The 16,772-nt window shown below is 48.1% G+C and overlaps 1 protein-coding gene across 2 annotated transcripts; it reads left to right on the top strand.

Moving 5' to 3' along the window:
* Positions 1-1,782: 1,782 nt before the first annotated feature.
* On the top strand, positions 1,783-16,553 carry LOC121440315 (zinc finger protein 92-like). Of its 2 annotated transcripts, none has more exons than XM_041641130.1 (6): positions 1,783-2,002; positions 2,272-2,321; positions 8,959-9,028; positions 9,344-9,470; positions 10,680-10,778; positions 11,105-16,553. In XM_041641130.1, the coding sequence occupies exons 3-6, from the start codon at positions 8,996-8,998 to the stop codon at positions 12,259-12,261; spliced, it is 1,416 nt and encodes a 471-aa protein (XP_041497064.1). In that variant the 5' UTR covers positions 1,783-2,002; positions 2,272-2,321; positions 8,959-8,995; the 3' UTR covers positions 12,262-16,553. The 2 variants fall into 2 exon arrangements, with proteins under 2 accessions (XP_041497064.1, XP_041497063.1); XM_041641129.1 differs by lacking the exon at positions 1,783-2,002 and adding an exon at positions 2,051-2,070.
* The last annotated feature ends 219 nt before the right edge of the window (positions 16,554-16,772 follow it).

Raw genomic sequence — 16,772 nt, forward strand, 5'->3', positions numbered from 1 at the left:
AACTCATTCATGAAACCTGATACAGAAGTTTTGCATGTATCTCAGTGAATTATTTTAAGGGCCAACAAGATGACTCAGCAAGTTAAGATGCTTTCTTACAAGCCTGTTGGCCTGAATTTGATCCCTGGAATGTACATGGTATGAGAGAATCAACTCACACAAATTTCAAGAGCTGTAGCTTAATTCTGCTCTCTGGAATTGGGTGGGGGGTGAACTTCAGACTCACTTGTACTAGAATAGACCAGAATGGCTGCCCAGGCTCTTTGGAATGGCCAAGGCCAAAACGGGGGGTGGGGGGATATTGAGACAGGGTTTCTTTTTGTAGCCTTGGCTGTCCTGGAACTCACTCTGTAGACCAGGCTGTGTTTGGACTCACAGAAATCTGCCTGCCTCTGCCTCCCAAGTGCTGGGATTAAAGGTGTGTGCCACCGTGCCAGGCTCCTAAAACATTTTAAGTTCCCCTGATTGCTTCAGGAATTTGAATCCTGGAGTGGCCACAGCAAACAAGCAGAGCCTGTAAGGACCTGACTCCCACACGCAACTCTAGAGATGGGAGTCTAAAGTCAGCGTGCACCCCTTCACAGGGACCGGGGGAGGACCCTTCCCAGCTCTCCTAGCAGCTCAGGGTGACCTCATCTCTCCATCTTTAATGGGGCCAACCTCCACAAGAATGTCTCTCGTGTGCAGCCACGGGCCCAGGAGTCAGGAGGTGCACACATATTCCAGCAGCCCCAGTGAGAGGGCATCTCTTCATTGAAACCCTCAGCTGAGGGTCCCTGGGTCCCTCCCAGCCTGTTCCAGGAAAGGGACTCCAAAGCAGAGCTTGCTTTTGCCCCCTTATGCTCTCCACTCTTCATTGCCAGAAGCATCTTTGCTGGGGGGTCCTAGCCTTCCTCCTCAGCCTGGAACAAAGGACAGTAGGATCACGGACTTGCAGAGGACTCCTTGCCTTGGGTTTGGCCTGGTCAGCTTTATAAGGGAAGATACAGCTCAGTTCCCAGCAGTCGGGGTTGGGAGGCATCAGTAGAACCAGCAATGTGGTTGATTTTCCTTATTCTTTATCCTTTGCTCTTTGTCATAATTTTTTCTTGGAAGATCTCAAAACTGTCCAAAGAGAAGTGTCCAAGTCTAGCCCTTGGGTTTCCACTATGTAGATGGTGATCTGTGGGGAAATGGCATTCCTAATGGCCTACCCTGGGGGTCTGGCTTGTTGACCACATAGAGTAACCAGAGAAAGTCCTTGTGCTCAGTAGGGCACCTCCACTTTTTTCACTTCCTCTCTTCTCTCCATCTCTACCTTGCCACCTCCTAAATCCCCCTTCATGCCCTATACTCCCTTTCTGATTCTTGTCCTTCCTGCTCACAGGCATGGTCTTTAATTAGGAGACCATGGCCCGGCCACTTGATGCTAGCAAAATGGATGGATGGATGGATGGATGGATGGATGGATGGATGGATGGATGGATGGAATGCTCAATGGTCTGATCCATGAGAGGTGCGTCACCAATGATATGGGGTCGACAGCTTTTCCTTTGTCTGCTTCAGGACTATGATATGGTGACCATTGCAACCTGTCTGCTTCAGAGTAACCCAGACGGAAAACGGAAGTGTCCCGGGTGCGTGGGGTGCGAGACCAGATGCCTGAGTGGGGCGGGAGCAGGACAGGAGCGGGCCCAGAGCCGGCCGAACCGCCCTCCTGCAGCGTCGCGCATGCTCTGTGTCCCCCTTTGCGCCCCGTTCCCACGCCGCCGCCGCCGTCGCCCCCCCCCCGCCCCGGCCCTGACTGCTTGCGTACCCTGCTCCTCCGCAGCAGCGGCGGACCTGGCTTATGGACAGCCACGCAATACAAACCTACTGAACAGAGGTGAAATCGACAACAGTTTGAGAGCTTTGAGTTTTGCAGGGGCGCCTCCCGGGAGAGCTTCTCGGAGGCAGCATCCTTAGCCTCGGTTCTGCCCACAGTAGGGTTGCAGAGGGAAGACCAAACCTGCGTGGTGCGCAGGTACGCAGGCAGGCTGGAAAAGAGAGGCGCTGCGGGTCGCGGGCCCATCTCAGCAGCGGTGCGGAATGGTGGGCACAGGTGGCTGGAGGGTGGAAAGTGGAGCGGTGGCGGAGGTGTTTGGGGAAGCCTTGGGCTGTGGGCCAACACTGGAAGGACTGGGCAGGGTGGCTCGGGAATGCCCCTTTCTAGCGCCTCGGGGAAGAGAAGCCGGCCTGGCTGGGCTCTAGGGAACTGAAGCCATCTTTTTACGTTTCTCTCCTGATTTTCAGACGCTGGTACGGGGTCTGGCACAGGAGCATTGCACTGCTGATCTACCCAGGTAATTTGGGTTTTGCACCCCTGGGTGTGGGAACTCCTCCAGGCAGGCTCAAATTGTGTGATCATGGCACTGTTACACAGGGGTGCCTGGCCAACAGTCCGCAGGCACAATCCCTAAGGGCCCCCACACTGGGACAGGACGTCAAAATCCTGAACTTGTGGCTCTTAGAAGTGGAGGGTTGTGTGTGTTGACCAATGCCCAGCGTGCTTCCCCCATTCAAGGGAAGAGCAATAAGCTTAACCAAGCCAATGCCTAGGAAGGTAAGAGCAGAGTGAGGTGGGAAAGGGGGTGAGAGAGTGAGCAGAGCTGAACAGGGAACTGCAGTCGTGCTAGGATGACTTAGTTTCGTCTATCAAGGATTTGCCAAGACCCATTATGAGCTGGGTTCTTACAGACTTCTCTGAGATCTGTCAGAGAAGGAGATGGCAAAAGTCTCTGCTCTATGGTTGGAATTCTAGTGACAGCACAGACCATGAATCATAAACGGCTTAAAATGGTAGCTGCATAGGATGAATGAAAGATAGTAGGAGCTGAAAAAGGCACAGTTGCAAGCTTAGGTGCTGTGACTAGAAAAGGTGATGAAATAATAAGCCATGTGCTTCTGTTTTGGAAGAATATTCTAGACAGAAGGAATAGCTGGTATGAAAGTCCTGAAGCAAGAGTGTTCTGACTCCTGAGAGGCCAGTTTGACTACAGCTGAGGGAGGAATTGGGAAGGGCCTTGTGAGTTTACTCTGAGTGACAGTTTTGGTAAGGCTGTGGGCAGAAAAGGCCAGGATCTGACCCACCTATTCAGAGGATCAGCCATGGTTGGCCCTCTGTCTAGGCCAGCCTTGGTTCCCGCCTCCTAGAACTAAGCCTGGGGCCTGTAGTCACAGGGGAGACCCCTGAGGGCTTTGGCAGGACAGGCTCCTCAGATGGCCCTCTCTGGCTCTTCTACCAGGTCAGGAGGGAGGGCAGGAACAGCAGGTGGGGTGGAGAAGAAGTATTTGGGAGTCTTGAGCTGCTAGACCCCAAGGAAAGTTCCACCCTAAGTAACCTACACCTCCCTTCTTGTAGATGAAAAGGCCCCAAATCCCCTTGTGATGTAAATAAGGAGGATTCTGAATGTTTTTCTTGCTGATTATTTGGTGGGGTTAAGGTTTCTTTGTCTGGGAAAAGTGCCCCACCTCGTGGTAGCCTGTAGGGTGGTGCTCTGAGGCTCTGAGCACCACACGTCCTGGCTTCTCACCCTCCTCCCCTCCTGCTCCTTGCAAGCAGGAGTTGGGGGAAGCTGGTCTGTGAGCAAGACCCCTGGCAGGACCAAAGCCTAGGGGAAGGGGTGTTCTGTCTACAGGCTGATCTGTTCCCTAGATGATCGCCCTGAGACCCCAACCTACTGTGCCTCAGGCAGGCCCAACCTTATATGGGGACAAACCTGAGTTTCCAGGCTTAGAATCACCTTTCAGCTTGTCCTGTGTTCTGGAGGCCCACAAAGGTAGTCAATGGGAGGAAGATGTTTTCCAGTTCCACCAAGCTTCTTCCAGAGCTTACACACACACACACACACACACACACACACACACACACACACACACACACACGAGCATGCGATCGAACAGACTGGAGTTACATAGTAGTTACCTGGGATCCCCATGAGGTTTGTTGTGTCTTGGCAAGAGCTGAAATCATGCCTGACTTTCAGGGGGTAGGTCTCAAGGACAGACAATGGTGTGTAACCCCCTTGTGTGACTATCACTTCCAAGGGTCTATCCTTCTACAGGTAAAACCATGTCCATTGGGCCTGACTCTAAGGACAACGTAACAGAAGTGTACCACCTCAAATGTGGGGAGGGATGGGCTGAAGCAAGTGGACTTCTGACTTCTCTGAAATGGATTGTGTCAGCATGGTGCCATTATGGTGGGAAACAAACCTGCATTGTTTTTGTTTGGCGTGAGAGAGAATGCACCATGATGCACACAAGATCAGAGGACAATTTGGGGAAGTCGGTTTCATCTACAGATTTGCACTATCATATGTTTTGTTTGATTAAAATGTGAGTTCCAGAAATCAAATCCTGATTGTCAGGCTTATATGACTAGTGATTTTACCTGCAGAGTCATCTCCCTGGATCATGTTTGGGTTTTTTGTTTGTTTGTTTATTCAGTTGATTGGTTTGTGTTTTGTTGTTTGCTTGGTTTTGGTTTTTCGATACAGGGTTTCTCTGTGTAACCCTGGCTGTCCTAGAACTCTCTCTGTAGACTAGGCTGACCTCGAACTCGCAGATCTGCATGCTGCTTCCCCATAATCATGTTGTTTCTTTAAAACTATATATATATATTCAAGACAGGGTTTCTCTGTAGCTTTGGAGCCTGTCCTAGAACTCACTTTATAGACCAGGCTGGCCTTGAACTCACAGAGATCTGCCTACCTCTTCCTCCTGAGTACTGGGGTTAAAGGTGTGTGCTACCACCACCACCAGGCTTAAAACAGTAATTTTAACCTGAAACACTGGGGTCATCTCCTCCACACTCTTTTGGTGTTGTAGTGTATCAATAATGAAATGCAGATGTAACCCGTGGACATCCAAATGATGAAGAGAACCCCTTTCCCTTCTTATTTGTGTGTATGTGTGTACGTTTTTGTGTGAGATTTCGGATGCATTTCTATGCAGGGAGGCCAGAAGTCTATGTAGGGAGGTCTTAGCTGGTTGTTCTCTACCTCAGGTTCCCCTTCTTGGTAAGTAAGCACTTTATCAACTGAGTCATCTCCCCAGCCTCCTTTCCCTCTTTTTTTGATGAGGCAAAAGTCACTTACCATAAAAGACACCATTTGCAGGGCTGAAAAGATGACTTTATGGTTAGAAACACTGGTTGCCCTTACAGAGGGACCGGATTCGATGTCCAGAACTCACATGGCACCTCATAACCATCTGTAACTGCAATTTCAGGGGATCCAATGCCTGCTTCTGGTCTCTGTGAGCACCAATAATCCACTGATACACAAACATGCATGCAGGAAAACACCCATACACATAAAACAATAAAAATTTAAAAATTCAAACTTAAAGGCACTATTTTAAAGGAAGCTATCCAGTGCATGCAGTGCACTCACTGTGCTGCTCAGCCTGCATCTGGTCCGAGAGCATTTTCATCGCTTCATGAAGAAACCCCTGAATCCACTACGTCATTCTTCATATCTGGGCTCCCAGGCCAGCTTTCTAGCTATGAATTTGCCTCTTTCAGACTCAGTATATTCTATAAAGATTTTGAGGGAGTTCACTACACAGTGACATTGTACCACAATAAAGGCAGCAAGAATTCTCTTATTTGCACCCCTGAATGAGAGAAAACAGCCACTTGGGACCACATGGAGGTGCATTTAGGGACAGGGAAACTGTTAGGATATCTGTGCATAACAGGAATTGGGCCAGTTCCTTGTGGGGTTGTAGGAGCCATCTAGTTTTCTGGGATCTAGTCCCTGATTGAGAACCTGATAAGAAAGCAGCAGGGACAGGGTGAGTATTTAGTGGCTGTAAAGACTGAGACCTTATAGGATGTGGTAGGAATGGGGGCTTAGCAACTGCCTTTAAAAGACAAAGATTTTAGCCACAACTAAAAACTAGGTCAAGTCAGCTCTTGTGAAATGTCATTACATCATATAAATGGAATCAAAAAATATGTGGCCGTTTGTGTCTGGATCTGGCATTTTTAACTTTGCAAAAAAACCCCAAGGTTCGTTCATGTTGTAGCATACGTCATAATTTCCTTCCTTTCTAAATACAAATAATGTTCCATTGTTTATATATACCACATTTTGTTTATCCATTTGTCTGCTAATGGACGCGTGGAGTTTCTGCCCCTTGGCTAGTGTGACTGCTATGAATGTGTGTATATAGGTTTTTAGTGTAGACACCTGTTTGAAATTATTTTCAGTATGCGCTCAGGAGTGAAATTGCCTGGCCATGTGGTAACTGTGCTTAACTCATTGAGTAACCATTCAGATGGATTTGTTTTCCTTGTGTTGCGGGAGAATAGGCATTGAGTGTGTGTATGTTTCCATATGAAAGGACATACACACATGGCAGCGCACGTGCACATGCATATATATATATATATATATATATATATATATATATATATGAAGGCCAGAAGTAGATATTAAGTATCCTCCTCAACAATTCTCCACCTTATATATGGAGAGATAGTCTCACTTAAACCCAGGGCTGCTCAACTGAGCTAGTTAGTGTTAGCTAACCAGCTTGCTCCAAGGATCCCTGTCTCTGTTTCCTGTGTACTGGGATTACAGATGGCCCAACACACCCACCTGGTATTTGTATAGGTGCTGGATATCCAGTCTCCATTCTTGACACTTGAACTATAACCCCACTGAACAATCTCTCCAGCCACAAATGGTGTGTGTGTGTGTGTGTGTGTGTGTGTGTGTGTGTGTGTGTGTGTGTGTGTGTAATATGAGTGTGTGCTTAAGAGTACAGGTTCTATAAAGGCCAGAGACATCTGATCTCCTGGAGCTGGAATTAGAGATGGAAGTGAGCCATCTGATATGGAATTGAACTTTGGTCCTCTGGAAGAGCAGCAAATGTTCTGAACCACTGAGCCATCTCTCTAACCTCTTAAATGATCTTTTTCGTGTGAGTCATAGAAAATTCATCAGAAGCCAGGTAATGGTGGCACACACCTTTAATCCCAGCACTCAGGAGGCAAAGGCAGGCAGATATTCATGAGTTCAAGGCCAGCCTGGTTTACAGAGCAAGTTCCAGGACAGCCAGAATTGTTACAGAGAGACACCCTGTCTCAAACACCCCTACAAAAAAGAAACTTCATCAGAAATATGACTTTATAATTGGTCAGTGTTGATTGACAGTTCATCAAGGGATCTGGGGACAGTTTAAATTTTACGTAAATATGTGGCTGTCCTTGTGTTCCCTAGACTCCATCCCTTCTTCTTCTCTCCTGTGGCCTTATCACTGGCAAACAAACAAGCTTTAGTTGCCCACCAGGCATATCAAAACTCTTTCGAGCCATTGCCACACTGGACTTCCTCCTGGTTTCTCTGCTGCTCCACTCAGGACTCTCAAGTCTGGTTGAACAACATTCTTGAAATGGTCATTTGCCTGACAAGCTTCTATACTAACTGATGCACAGAACTCCGAGGCTAAAGTAAACTTTATCTATTCTGTCGCCCTTCAAGCCCTTGGACTGAGAAACAACTTCCTGCTGTCCTCACCCAGTCTCGTTGCCTGTGTCCATCATCCCAGTTCTTAGCAACACAAGCACTACTGACAGAGAGCCATGTCCGGGACTTTTATTGCCTGTGTTCCCTTGCAAGCACATTGCCACCCTCAGCCTACCATCGCCTCATCAGAGTGCCCCCACTCTTTTCTTTCTGCTCACACTCCACTGTGCCTCACAGTGTCCCACTCTTCTCTTTCTGCTCACTAGCAGCTATCACTCTGCGCCTGGAAGTTGAATTGTGTGTCTGGAGGGTTTTTTTTTTTAACATGAACCCAGACACTAAAGGAAGAGGAACCCATAAATGGAGCTTCCAGGAATGTCTGGAAACTTGGAGGGACCAGAAGAAAGAGATTTAAAAAATGAAGGAAATGAAGGGGGTTGCAGAGACAGCACAGCCTTTTAGAATACTGGCTGATCTTCCAGAGGATTGGGGTTTGATTCCCACTACCCACGTGGTGGCTCAAAACCGTCTGTAATTCTGGTCCCAAATGATCTGACACCTTCTTCTGGCTTCCTTGGGTACCTTGGGTTATATGTATGGTACTTAAACATACATATAATTAAAATAAAATAAATAAAAATAATTTTTAAAAGAAGGCAATGATAGAGAAAGAGCATGCTCTTTTGGAAGGCTGGAGAGGGCATATGAGCAAAGTTGGTATGTGATCCCTGGATTTTGGCCCACTCAATGGGCCAAAATAGAAAAGCATGAAAGCTAAGTTTGGGAATGTGTTGAGGACTGAATTGCCTTGTGTCTCTACAAAATGATCGCTTCATGTCCCATCCCCAACTTCCTGGGAAGATACCTTTACTTAGAAGTCGGACTTTGGAAATGTAAGTAAGGTTAAAATGAGACCATATTGGAGTATGGTAGGCCCTAACTCAATGAATAGTGTCATATAACACTAGGGAAATTTGGATCCAAGTGCACATAGAGAAGACATCCATGTGAAGATTCAGGAAAGCTTTGGAAGGATGCAGCTACAAGTCAGGGATCACTGGATGCCACCCAGTGGCTGAAAGAGGCAAGAAAAGCAGCCTTCAGGATGAAAGGAGGACCCACCCACCCCCAGCACCTAGATCTCAGGCTTTCAACCTGTAGAACTGGGAGAAAATATGTATGTGTGGTTTTAAGCCCCCTGCAGCAGGTATCTTGTTGCAGTGGCCCCATCAAGATGTAAGGAAAGTGTGGTGATCTGTAGCCTAGGTGAAGCTTCCAGAGTGAGAAAACCCTTTGCCTTGTCCTCCAAGGAGGGCGCAGAAACTGGCCTCTGGGAAAGAAATTCACCCTTTCTTTGGGACATACCTCATTCACACACACCACAGCATTCATTGTCTCACCTTGCTACTCTCTGGCAAGAAAAATAAAGCAGGTTTTGATCTCACTGACCCTCTTCTCTCAGCCTTTCAGCTGTGCCCTCTGTGGTCCGAGCCCTGACTATGGCAGCCAGTCTTCTGAGAGCAAAGCCCAAGGTAAGTAGTCAGCCTCCCCCTTACTGTCCTCGAATTGCCCAGAGCAGTTTCCCTCTGCTGCCCTGGATGTCTCAGGCCAGCAGAATGCTTTGCCATCCCCGCCGCCCCCAACCCCTGTGGCTTGCTGCTTTCCTGAGTTCCCTTTGCTAGGTTTTCAACATCTGTCTGTTCCTCTTTCCTGTGGCAGTAATACTTGCTGCTGACTCTCTCCTGACTGCTGAACTCCCTTGAGGCAGGGGGATTGCCATGTTTTACTGTTTTCAACTAGACTTAACCTGGAATTTAATTCCCTACTACATAAATTGCTTGTTTTAGGTACCGATATCTTTTGAGGATGTGTCTGTGTACTTTACAAAGGCAGAATGGAAGCTTCTGGATCTCAAACAGAGGAAGCTCTACAAGCAGGTGATGCTGGAGAACTACAGCCATTTGGTGTCAGTGGGTAAGTACCCTACCATGTACACACACCCAGTCCCACCTACTGTCTCTGGACTCCGATTCTGAATTTTTTTGCTTGTTGATGGCTATGAACCCAAGAATAAGTACATTTTTTATTTGACCCATACCTTGTAGATCAACTGTGGTATCAAAAAGAATAATATGGACTTGTAAATGTTCAGGATAAATTCAGTAATGACCTTTCAGACTTATTTTGCACATAAAATCATAGATTGCCCAAAAATTTCTTTCTATTGATAAACAGATGCCTATTATACAGGAATATTTACTTGCAGAATTTTAGACTCATTTTATTTTTAACAACAGATGTATTTGACATTCAACTTACTTTATAGAAGTTAGCAACATCTTCCACTGCCTGTGAGGCCCCTTGCTAGGGCCAGGCAGTGCATTTGGTTTCCAAGCCTGGAGACATCTAGGCAAGAGCCGGGGCAACTTCCAGCCTGCTGCTCTCTTCTTTCTTCAACATGCTCCACGCTCCTGTGTTTGTGCATCTGTAAGAGGATGTCCATCTTGCCAGTTCCAGGCAAAACCAAGATTCACAGGTTGTGTGGATGAACTCAAAAGCACCAGGAAGTGAGAGAGAAGAGTAATGAGTCCCAACTTCTTCCTCTAATGAACAGTCTAAGCTGGGGCCGTCCTCTGTTCTGGCATCTTTCTAGCTGAGATGGCTCCCTGGCTGGCTTTGAGTTGGGTAAGGATTTGTGAGAATCAGCCCTCTTCCATTTTCTTTCTGACTCTACAGACCACCAATGTCTCATCTGACCCCTTTGGAGGGAGACTGGTTCCTTCCCTGGGTTCTCTTTGACCATCAAGAGAAAGTTGGGGACACATCTTCCCATAAAACTTCTGGAATTCTCACTTGAGTTTTATTGGAGAAACATGCTGCCCCCAAGCACAAGACAAGGGATAATCTTTCTTGGCTATACTTTCTGAGGAGGTCTTTGCTCTCTGAAGACACAGGCTGAACTCTGTTTAAAAATTATTCTGTCCAGCCAGGCGGTGGTGGCACAGCCTTTAATTCTGGCACTCAGGAGGCAGAGGCAAGCGGATCTCTGTGAGTTCCAGATCAGCCTGGTCAACAAGAGCTAGTGCTAGGACAGGCATCAAAGCTACAGAGAAACCCTGTCTCGGAAAAAAAAAATTTGCCCTTAGCTAGAAAGGTGCTGATTTTCTTCATTTCTATGAACAGGGTTTGCTTTCTCTAAGCCTAACCTGGTGTCCCAGCTGGAGCGAGGGGAGAAGCCCTGGATTGCAGACAGAATGGGGACTGCAGCAGCATCCTGTGCTGGTGAGCAAGGCACCCTCAGCCAGCTTGCTAGTGGCAAGGGTAAAAAGTAAGGACTGGCCTAAGGAAAGTGGCATAGATACTGAAACTTTGGGTGAAATGTCCTCTTTAGTGATGGGTGTCAGCCTCCCTTGCTGGGGATGGGTGAAAAGAGACTTTACTGCCCTCTAGAAAGAGCAGAAGCTCTCCCTTCTGCCTGACTGATGTGTTGTTGTTATTGTTGGTGGTGGTGGTGTTTTATTCTGCAGTTTCTTGATGGGAAAATGAAAGAGGGGGAAGCACTATGAAAAAAAAACCTGAAGTGACAGTTTGTGGCTCTGTCATTACAGGAAATGGGATAAAGAGCAAGATGCTGACTTCAAGGCCGAAACTTTTTGGAAGAGGGCTCCTCGGAGACACCTCGGGATCCATGGTGCGGAGACGTCCTCACGACTTCAGGCCAAATTCCATTGTAAGGTACCGGCACTCCAGAATCGCAGATAAACGGTATCTCTGTCAGCAGTGTGGAAAATTCTTCAGCCGCAGCTCCAATCTCATCAAGCACCGGATCGTCCACAGAGGCGAGAAACCGTACAAGTGCAGCGAGTGCGGGAAGCTGTTCCGGCGGAACTTGGCACTGCTGGAGCATCAGCGCATCCACAGTGGCGACAAGCCCTACGAGTGCGGAGAGTGTGGCAAGACCTTCACGCGCAGCTTCAACCTTATGAAGCACCAGATCATCCACAGCAGCGAGAAGCCGTTCGTGTGCCGAGTGTGTGGGAAGGTGTTCCGGCGGCGCTTCGCTCTGCATGAGCATGCGCGCATCCACAGCGGCGAGCGGCCTTACGAGTGCGGTGAATGTGGCAAGACATTCAGCCGCAGCTCCAACCTTATCGAGCACCAGCGCACCCACAGCGGTCAGAAACCCTACATCTGTCAGGAGTGCGGCAAAGCCTTCAAGGGCATCTCGCAGCTCATCCACCATCAGCGCAGCCACCGCGGCGACAGGCCCTTCTCGTGCCAGGAGTGCGGCAAGGCCTTCCGCGGCCATTCAGGACTTAGCCAGCACCAGCGAGTGCACAGCGGCGAGAAGCCCTACGAGTGCAGCGAATGTGGCCTGGCCTTCGGTCGCCGGGCCAACCTCTTCAAGCACCAGGTGGTGCATGGTGGGGTGCATCGTGGCCGCTTAAAGGGACCCCACGGGTCCCAGGAAGCCGGGGAAGGCAGCTCGGCCGAACCCCAGCTCATTGACGCCAATAAGAAGCCCCAAGTGTGTGAGCGCTGCGACCAGGTCTTCGAGAACAAGTTGCTGCTGTGTCGCCATTTGCGCATTCATGACGACGAAGATGACAAGAAACAGAAGTCGATTACTGTGAGTACCTCAGGTTCGGAGGAGAGGTCGCTGCTCAGCCAGGATTTGGAATCCCAGCCCGCAGAAGGAAACGACAGCGAAAGCAGTGAAAGTTTCCTGTATGCCGAGAAGGCCCAGGGCCCATCCTCACCTTGAGGCCAGAAACAGGGCAGCAACTCAGAATGGCAGGGTAGCCCCTTTCCCCAGTGTGAAACAGAAGTAACTCAGAAAGACAGGGTACTCCCCACCCATCCACCCAATGTAATCTGCCCTACTCTTTCCCTGATGAGTTGAAAAGTAAGGCTCCCTCCCTAGTCCTGGATGATCCAATTGATACCTAGAGGTTGCACAGGAAGGCTCCTCAAAGAGCCTAGGCAGGGTACTCCTGTGTGTGCTTGGGTGAATGAGTGCCTGTGTGAATAGGGTCTCCAGGGCAGCAGATTTGCATAATACAGAGTTGGTCTCTACCATTCACAGGAGAATTGCTTGATGTGGTTGGGAAAGAAGGAGCAGAGTCCAGCCAACTCTAAGCACAATTACATTGAAGTTTACATGGGAATTACCCGTGTGTCCTTTCTCTTGTTAATGTGTTAGTGGGGGTGGTTGTCTCCCGTTAAGAGTTGTTTGTGTTTCTAGATAGAATATACTAAAAGCACTTTATTCCATTAAAAGTTTATAAATTAGCCTGCTGTTCTGAAGCAGAGTAGACTGTCTGTGAAAACTTGGGCCTTGTGTATGTGGCCCTGCTGCTGTTTGGAGGGTCTGTACCAAATCTTGCAGAGAGGTTAAGACCCAGGGACCCTGAATGTCTCCTTTTTGGGAATGGAGCCCCTTTTTTCTGGTCCCTCTCAGGAACAGGATCTAAGTAAGACCTGGCAGCATTTGTACCCCCACCACCCTGCTGGCTTCAGTCTCCTCCCCTCCCACTCAGGGAAGGCCACATTGGCCATTCCTATCCCCTGCCCCAGTGCCTAAAGCTTCCAATTTGTCTGCTAATCCCTTTCAAGCAACCACTGTGTGGTGACAGCAGGTTAAGAATTCACACTTAGGTGGCCCCTGTAGTGAGTCTGGCCAGACAGTTATCTTTAAGATGACATTTCTTAGCATATTAAAGTTGCCATTACTTTGATGTGCTTTTATTTGGGGATACCATTAGTTGAAAATGGAGATTTTTGTTATGTGAGAGTGTTGGAGAATTTATCTTTTAGAGAAATTCCTCACACAGAGGGCGTAGCTCAGAGATGGAGTATGTGTGCCTAGCAGACTACAGGCCCTGTGTCCCATCCCTGCCCCTCCCCCAAGAAAAGCTTGGACAGGAGGAAGGGGCCTTTCCAACCCATGACTGATGCGCATGGTGGCAAACCTAGCCCTGAATGATGATGTAACAACCCCCACCTCCTTTCCCTTAAGCCTGGCTGGCTCTTTAGAAGGCACTTTACTGCAAAGGAAGCCAGTGGCAGTCCTATTCCACCTGTGCTGCCCCCAGGAGACCTGTCCCTTGGCATACTCAGCTCAGCATCCTGGGTAGCAAGCTACTTTTCAGCCCTCTCCTATCCCAGAGGAGAGAAAGATTTTGTCCCAAAGACTGCCTGGGGGCAGTTTGTTGGTACAGGTGAAGTGGAGGCAGCTCTTGTACACTCCAAGAAAGAGTGGTGGCACCTCTCCTGCCAGCTGAGTGACGTTCAAAGATAGCTGTATCCTGCCAAGAGAATATGGGCAAACCTGAAAACCCAGGATGCTGGCTGGTTGGAGCCCCAATCATAAGAATATACACGGGGAGGAGAAAGAGAGAGTGAGAGAGATTGATTTTATGTATATAAAATGTTTTGTGTAAAGCCCCAGTTTGTAACTTGCTGTTATCTCTGTGTCCTACAGTAGATCCCTGTCTCCTTGTCCTGTGATTGTTCTCCTGTCTGTGAGCCTGCAGCTGCTCAGCCTTGTGTCTGCAGTCCAAGCCCCATGCCTGGGTACTAGTGAAAGAGCCTTGCTCCCTTGATCTGCTGGGTTTGAGTTATGTAGTGGTTGACTTCAGTGGCCCATGGAAGCAGTTCAGAGTATGCGTCACTTTGGTTTCCCAATAGAAAAAGAAATGCTAGGAACAGTGTCTTTTAAGTCCCTGGTAAAGTAATTGCTCTATCTACTAGGCCTCACGCAGAGCAGGTGCCCACAGTGGGAGGCTCTGTGCAAGCTCTGGTACATACTCTTGGGTGTTCACTTCTATGGCTCCAGGAAATGAATGAATGATGCCTATCTTCCGAGACAGTCACCAGCTTCTTTACCCAAGGCTGAGTTCTTAGAGGAAGGGTCATGTACAGGCATTTTCAGCAGGAAGTGGGTCTGCAGGGAGAGCTGTAGAGCCCTTCAGAGTGGGGACCCTGAAATGCTCCAGGGTCCCCACTTGTTGCCTACATACATAGCAGCAGAGCTCTTGGTCCGTTTCCTCCTTCAGTTCCTGTTCCTAGATGTTTTCAGCAAGCAAAGTAGTGAGTTCTCTCAGGTATGCTAATCAGGTATGCAAAATGAACAGAACAGGTTTCTCCTGGAAGAAAGTCAAAGTCACCAGAGGGACACTTGTGCTTTTCCTTGTTTCGTGCCTGAAGCCTGTGCTTCATCCCTCAAACTGGATGGGGAATGGGGCTGATCGTTCATTTGTGTGTTTTGAGGGGCAACTAGATTATAAAAGCTTAAACTATCAGAATCCCTGCTGTTTTCTAGTTCCTCCTCTTCCTGTCCCCCACCAAACTTTACCTTTTTGTCTTGTAAAAGACTTTGGCTGCTTTTCAGGTGCTGTGGGAATGGCCTAGCAGTGTCCCAGGAAACTCATAGGTGGTCGTCTCGGAATTAATTTATCATGAGGTGGAATTTTCAGCATCTTTGTTGGGTGAAAAGCCGACAGCTACTTGGAAAGGGGCTCCCCCATGTGGAGAGGGCTTAAAGTAAACAGACAGGTAGTGGGTTCAAGGTTACAAGCAAAAGTCAACTCTAACCTAGAAAGAGCCGAGTGATGCTACAGTTATTGGGGAGGGCTTGCTTCCCATGTGGGAGGGCCTGTCTTAGTCTGCCCAGGGTGCAGGCTTTTCACAGGGCCCCCTACTGCAACTCTGAGACCAGGATTGCCCAACAGGCTCCTTAGCAGAAAACTTCATCAGTCTCCGAAGAGGCCACAATGCCTGCCTTCTGGTTGTTTCTGCTACCAAGTTTCAGGCAGCATGAAAGCACCCACCTTGTAGCTTTCCAGGCAAGGAATAGAATATAGGGATTTCAGGTGTGTGGGGGTGGGGGGGGATTGCTGAAAAGTGCCTTGGTTGGGAGTGGGGAGGATGTGTATTAGGGAAGCCTAGAATGCACACAAGACTAGGACAGTCCTGAGTCGGGAGCTCAATTACTGTAGAGTATGGAGCACCTAGGATGCCATGTGTAGGAAGCCAGACCCTAGCTGGTTTCATTTGAGGAGAACTTTCCTAAACGAGAAATGAAGTCAGCGTTAATGAGAACTGCTACGGGGTGTGAGTGCGCACCTCACCAGCCACTCTGGTCATTTAGATGGTTTGGAGGTCTGGGAAATCTCTGCAGTGAGACAGCCACCATGAAGAGGTAGTGCGAAAGAAGAGGAAGGACTCGAGTGACCCAGCCACCTTCCTCTGAGTCCCCACGAGCCCTGGCATTTGTAGCTGCCTTCATGTTTTTGTGAGCCCCAATTCATCTGTGTTTTCACAAAACAATTGCCCTCTGAGATTCCTGGACACTTTCTTTGTGAGAGGGTTTCTTTGGGGGATGTTGTCTTAAGCTTGTATAACACAGACTGGTCTTCGACTCTTAACCCTCCTGCCTCTAACTCTTAAGTGCTGGAATTACAGGTTTGGGCCACCATGCCTGGCTTCTGAAGATTTTTTACATTTGTATCAAGTAGCATCAAGTTCAAGGCCTTGCACGTTTGTGAGAACAGTGCCTCCTTTTGTGTTCAATAGGACTGATTAATCCTGGTCTCTCTCCATTACCCGAGAATGGTGAGAGCAGAAATGAAGGCTTACTGTGCATTTGGAGGCCTCCTGACTCATTAACATTCTTTGGTAGATTGGTAGGGGTATATACAGCTTAAAGTGTGCCATTGTGGATGGATTGTGATGGGTGTCTGTACCCTTAAAACCATCCTTATTGTCAAGTCAGTAAGCATTCAGTATCTTATGATAATTCCTCCTTTCTGCTCCTCCGTGCCCCCTGTTCTTATAACCACTGCTTTCCATCACTGGTGATTACCTTCTTTGTAAGTGGACTTCCACAGTGTTTGTCTAGTCTCTCGGTGCCATTTTTTAGATATTTCCAGGTGTTTGTGTGTATATCCACACTTGGTATTTATCTCATTGTATACATGCCCCCCAATGTCTGTTGATGCCTGTTAATTAGTATTTACATTCTTTCCAGTTTAAGACAAATAAAGCTGCTATGAGTATTTGTATGCACATTCCAATGTGAACGTGTTTTTATTTCCCTTGAGTGCTTTGTTAGGAGTGGAAGAGCTGGTTCACATGGTGACACATTGTTTAACTTGGGGGAAGAACTGCCAAACATTTCCAAAGCATTCGCATTATTTCATATCCCTAATAGCTGTTGCATGAGAGGTCCAGTTTCCCCTGCCTTCATCGGCACTTATTGTGTCTATCTTAGTG

This window comes from Microtus oregoni, unplaced genomic scaffold (assembly GCF_018167655.1).
Source record: "Microtus oregoni isolate MIOR12 unplaced genomic scaffold, Mior012 000067F_001, whole genome shotgun sequence".
NCBI lineage: Eukaryota > Metazoa > Chordata > Mammalia > Rodentia > Cricetidae > Microtus > Microtus oregoni.

Coding starts and splice junctions, on each gene's coding strand:
- LOC121440315 (XM_041641129.1), top strand. Junction 2,322..8,958: donor TGCACTGCTGATCTACCCAG/GTAATTTGGGTT, acceptor CTCTTCTCTCAG/CCTTTCAGCTGTGCCCTCTG. Junction 9,029..9,343: donor TTCTGAGAGCAAAGCCCAAG/GTAAGTAGTCAG, acceptor TGCTTGTTTTAG/GTACCGATATCTTTTGAGGA.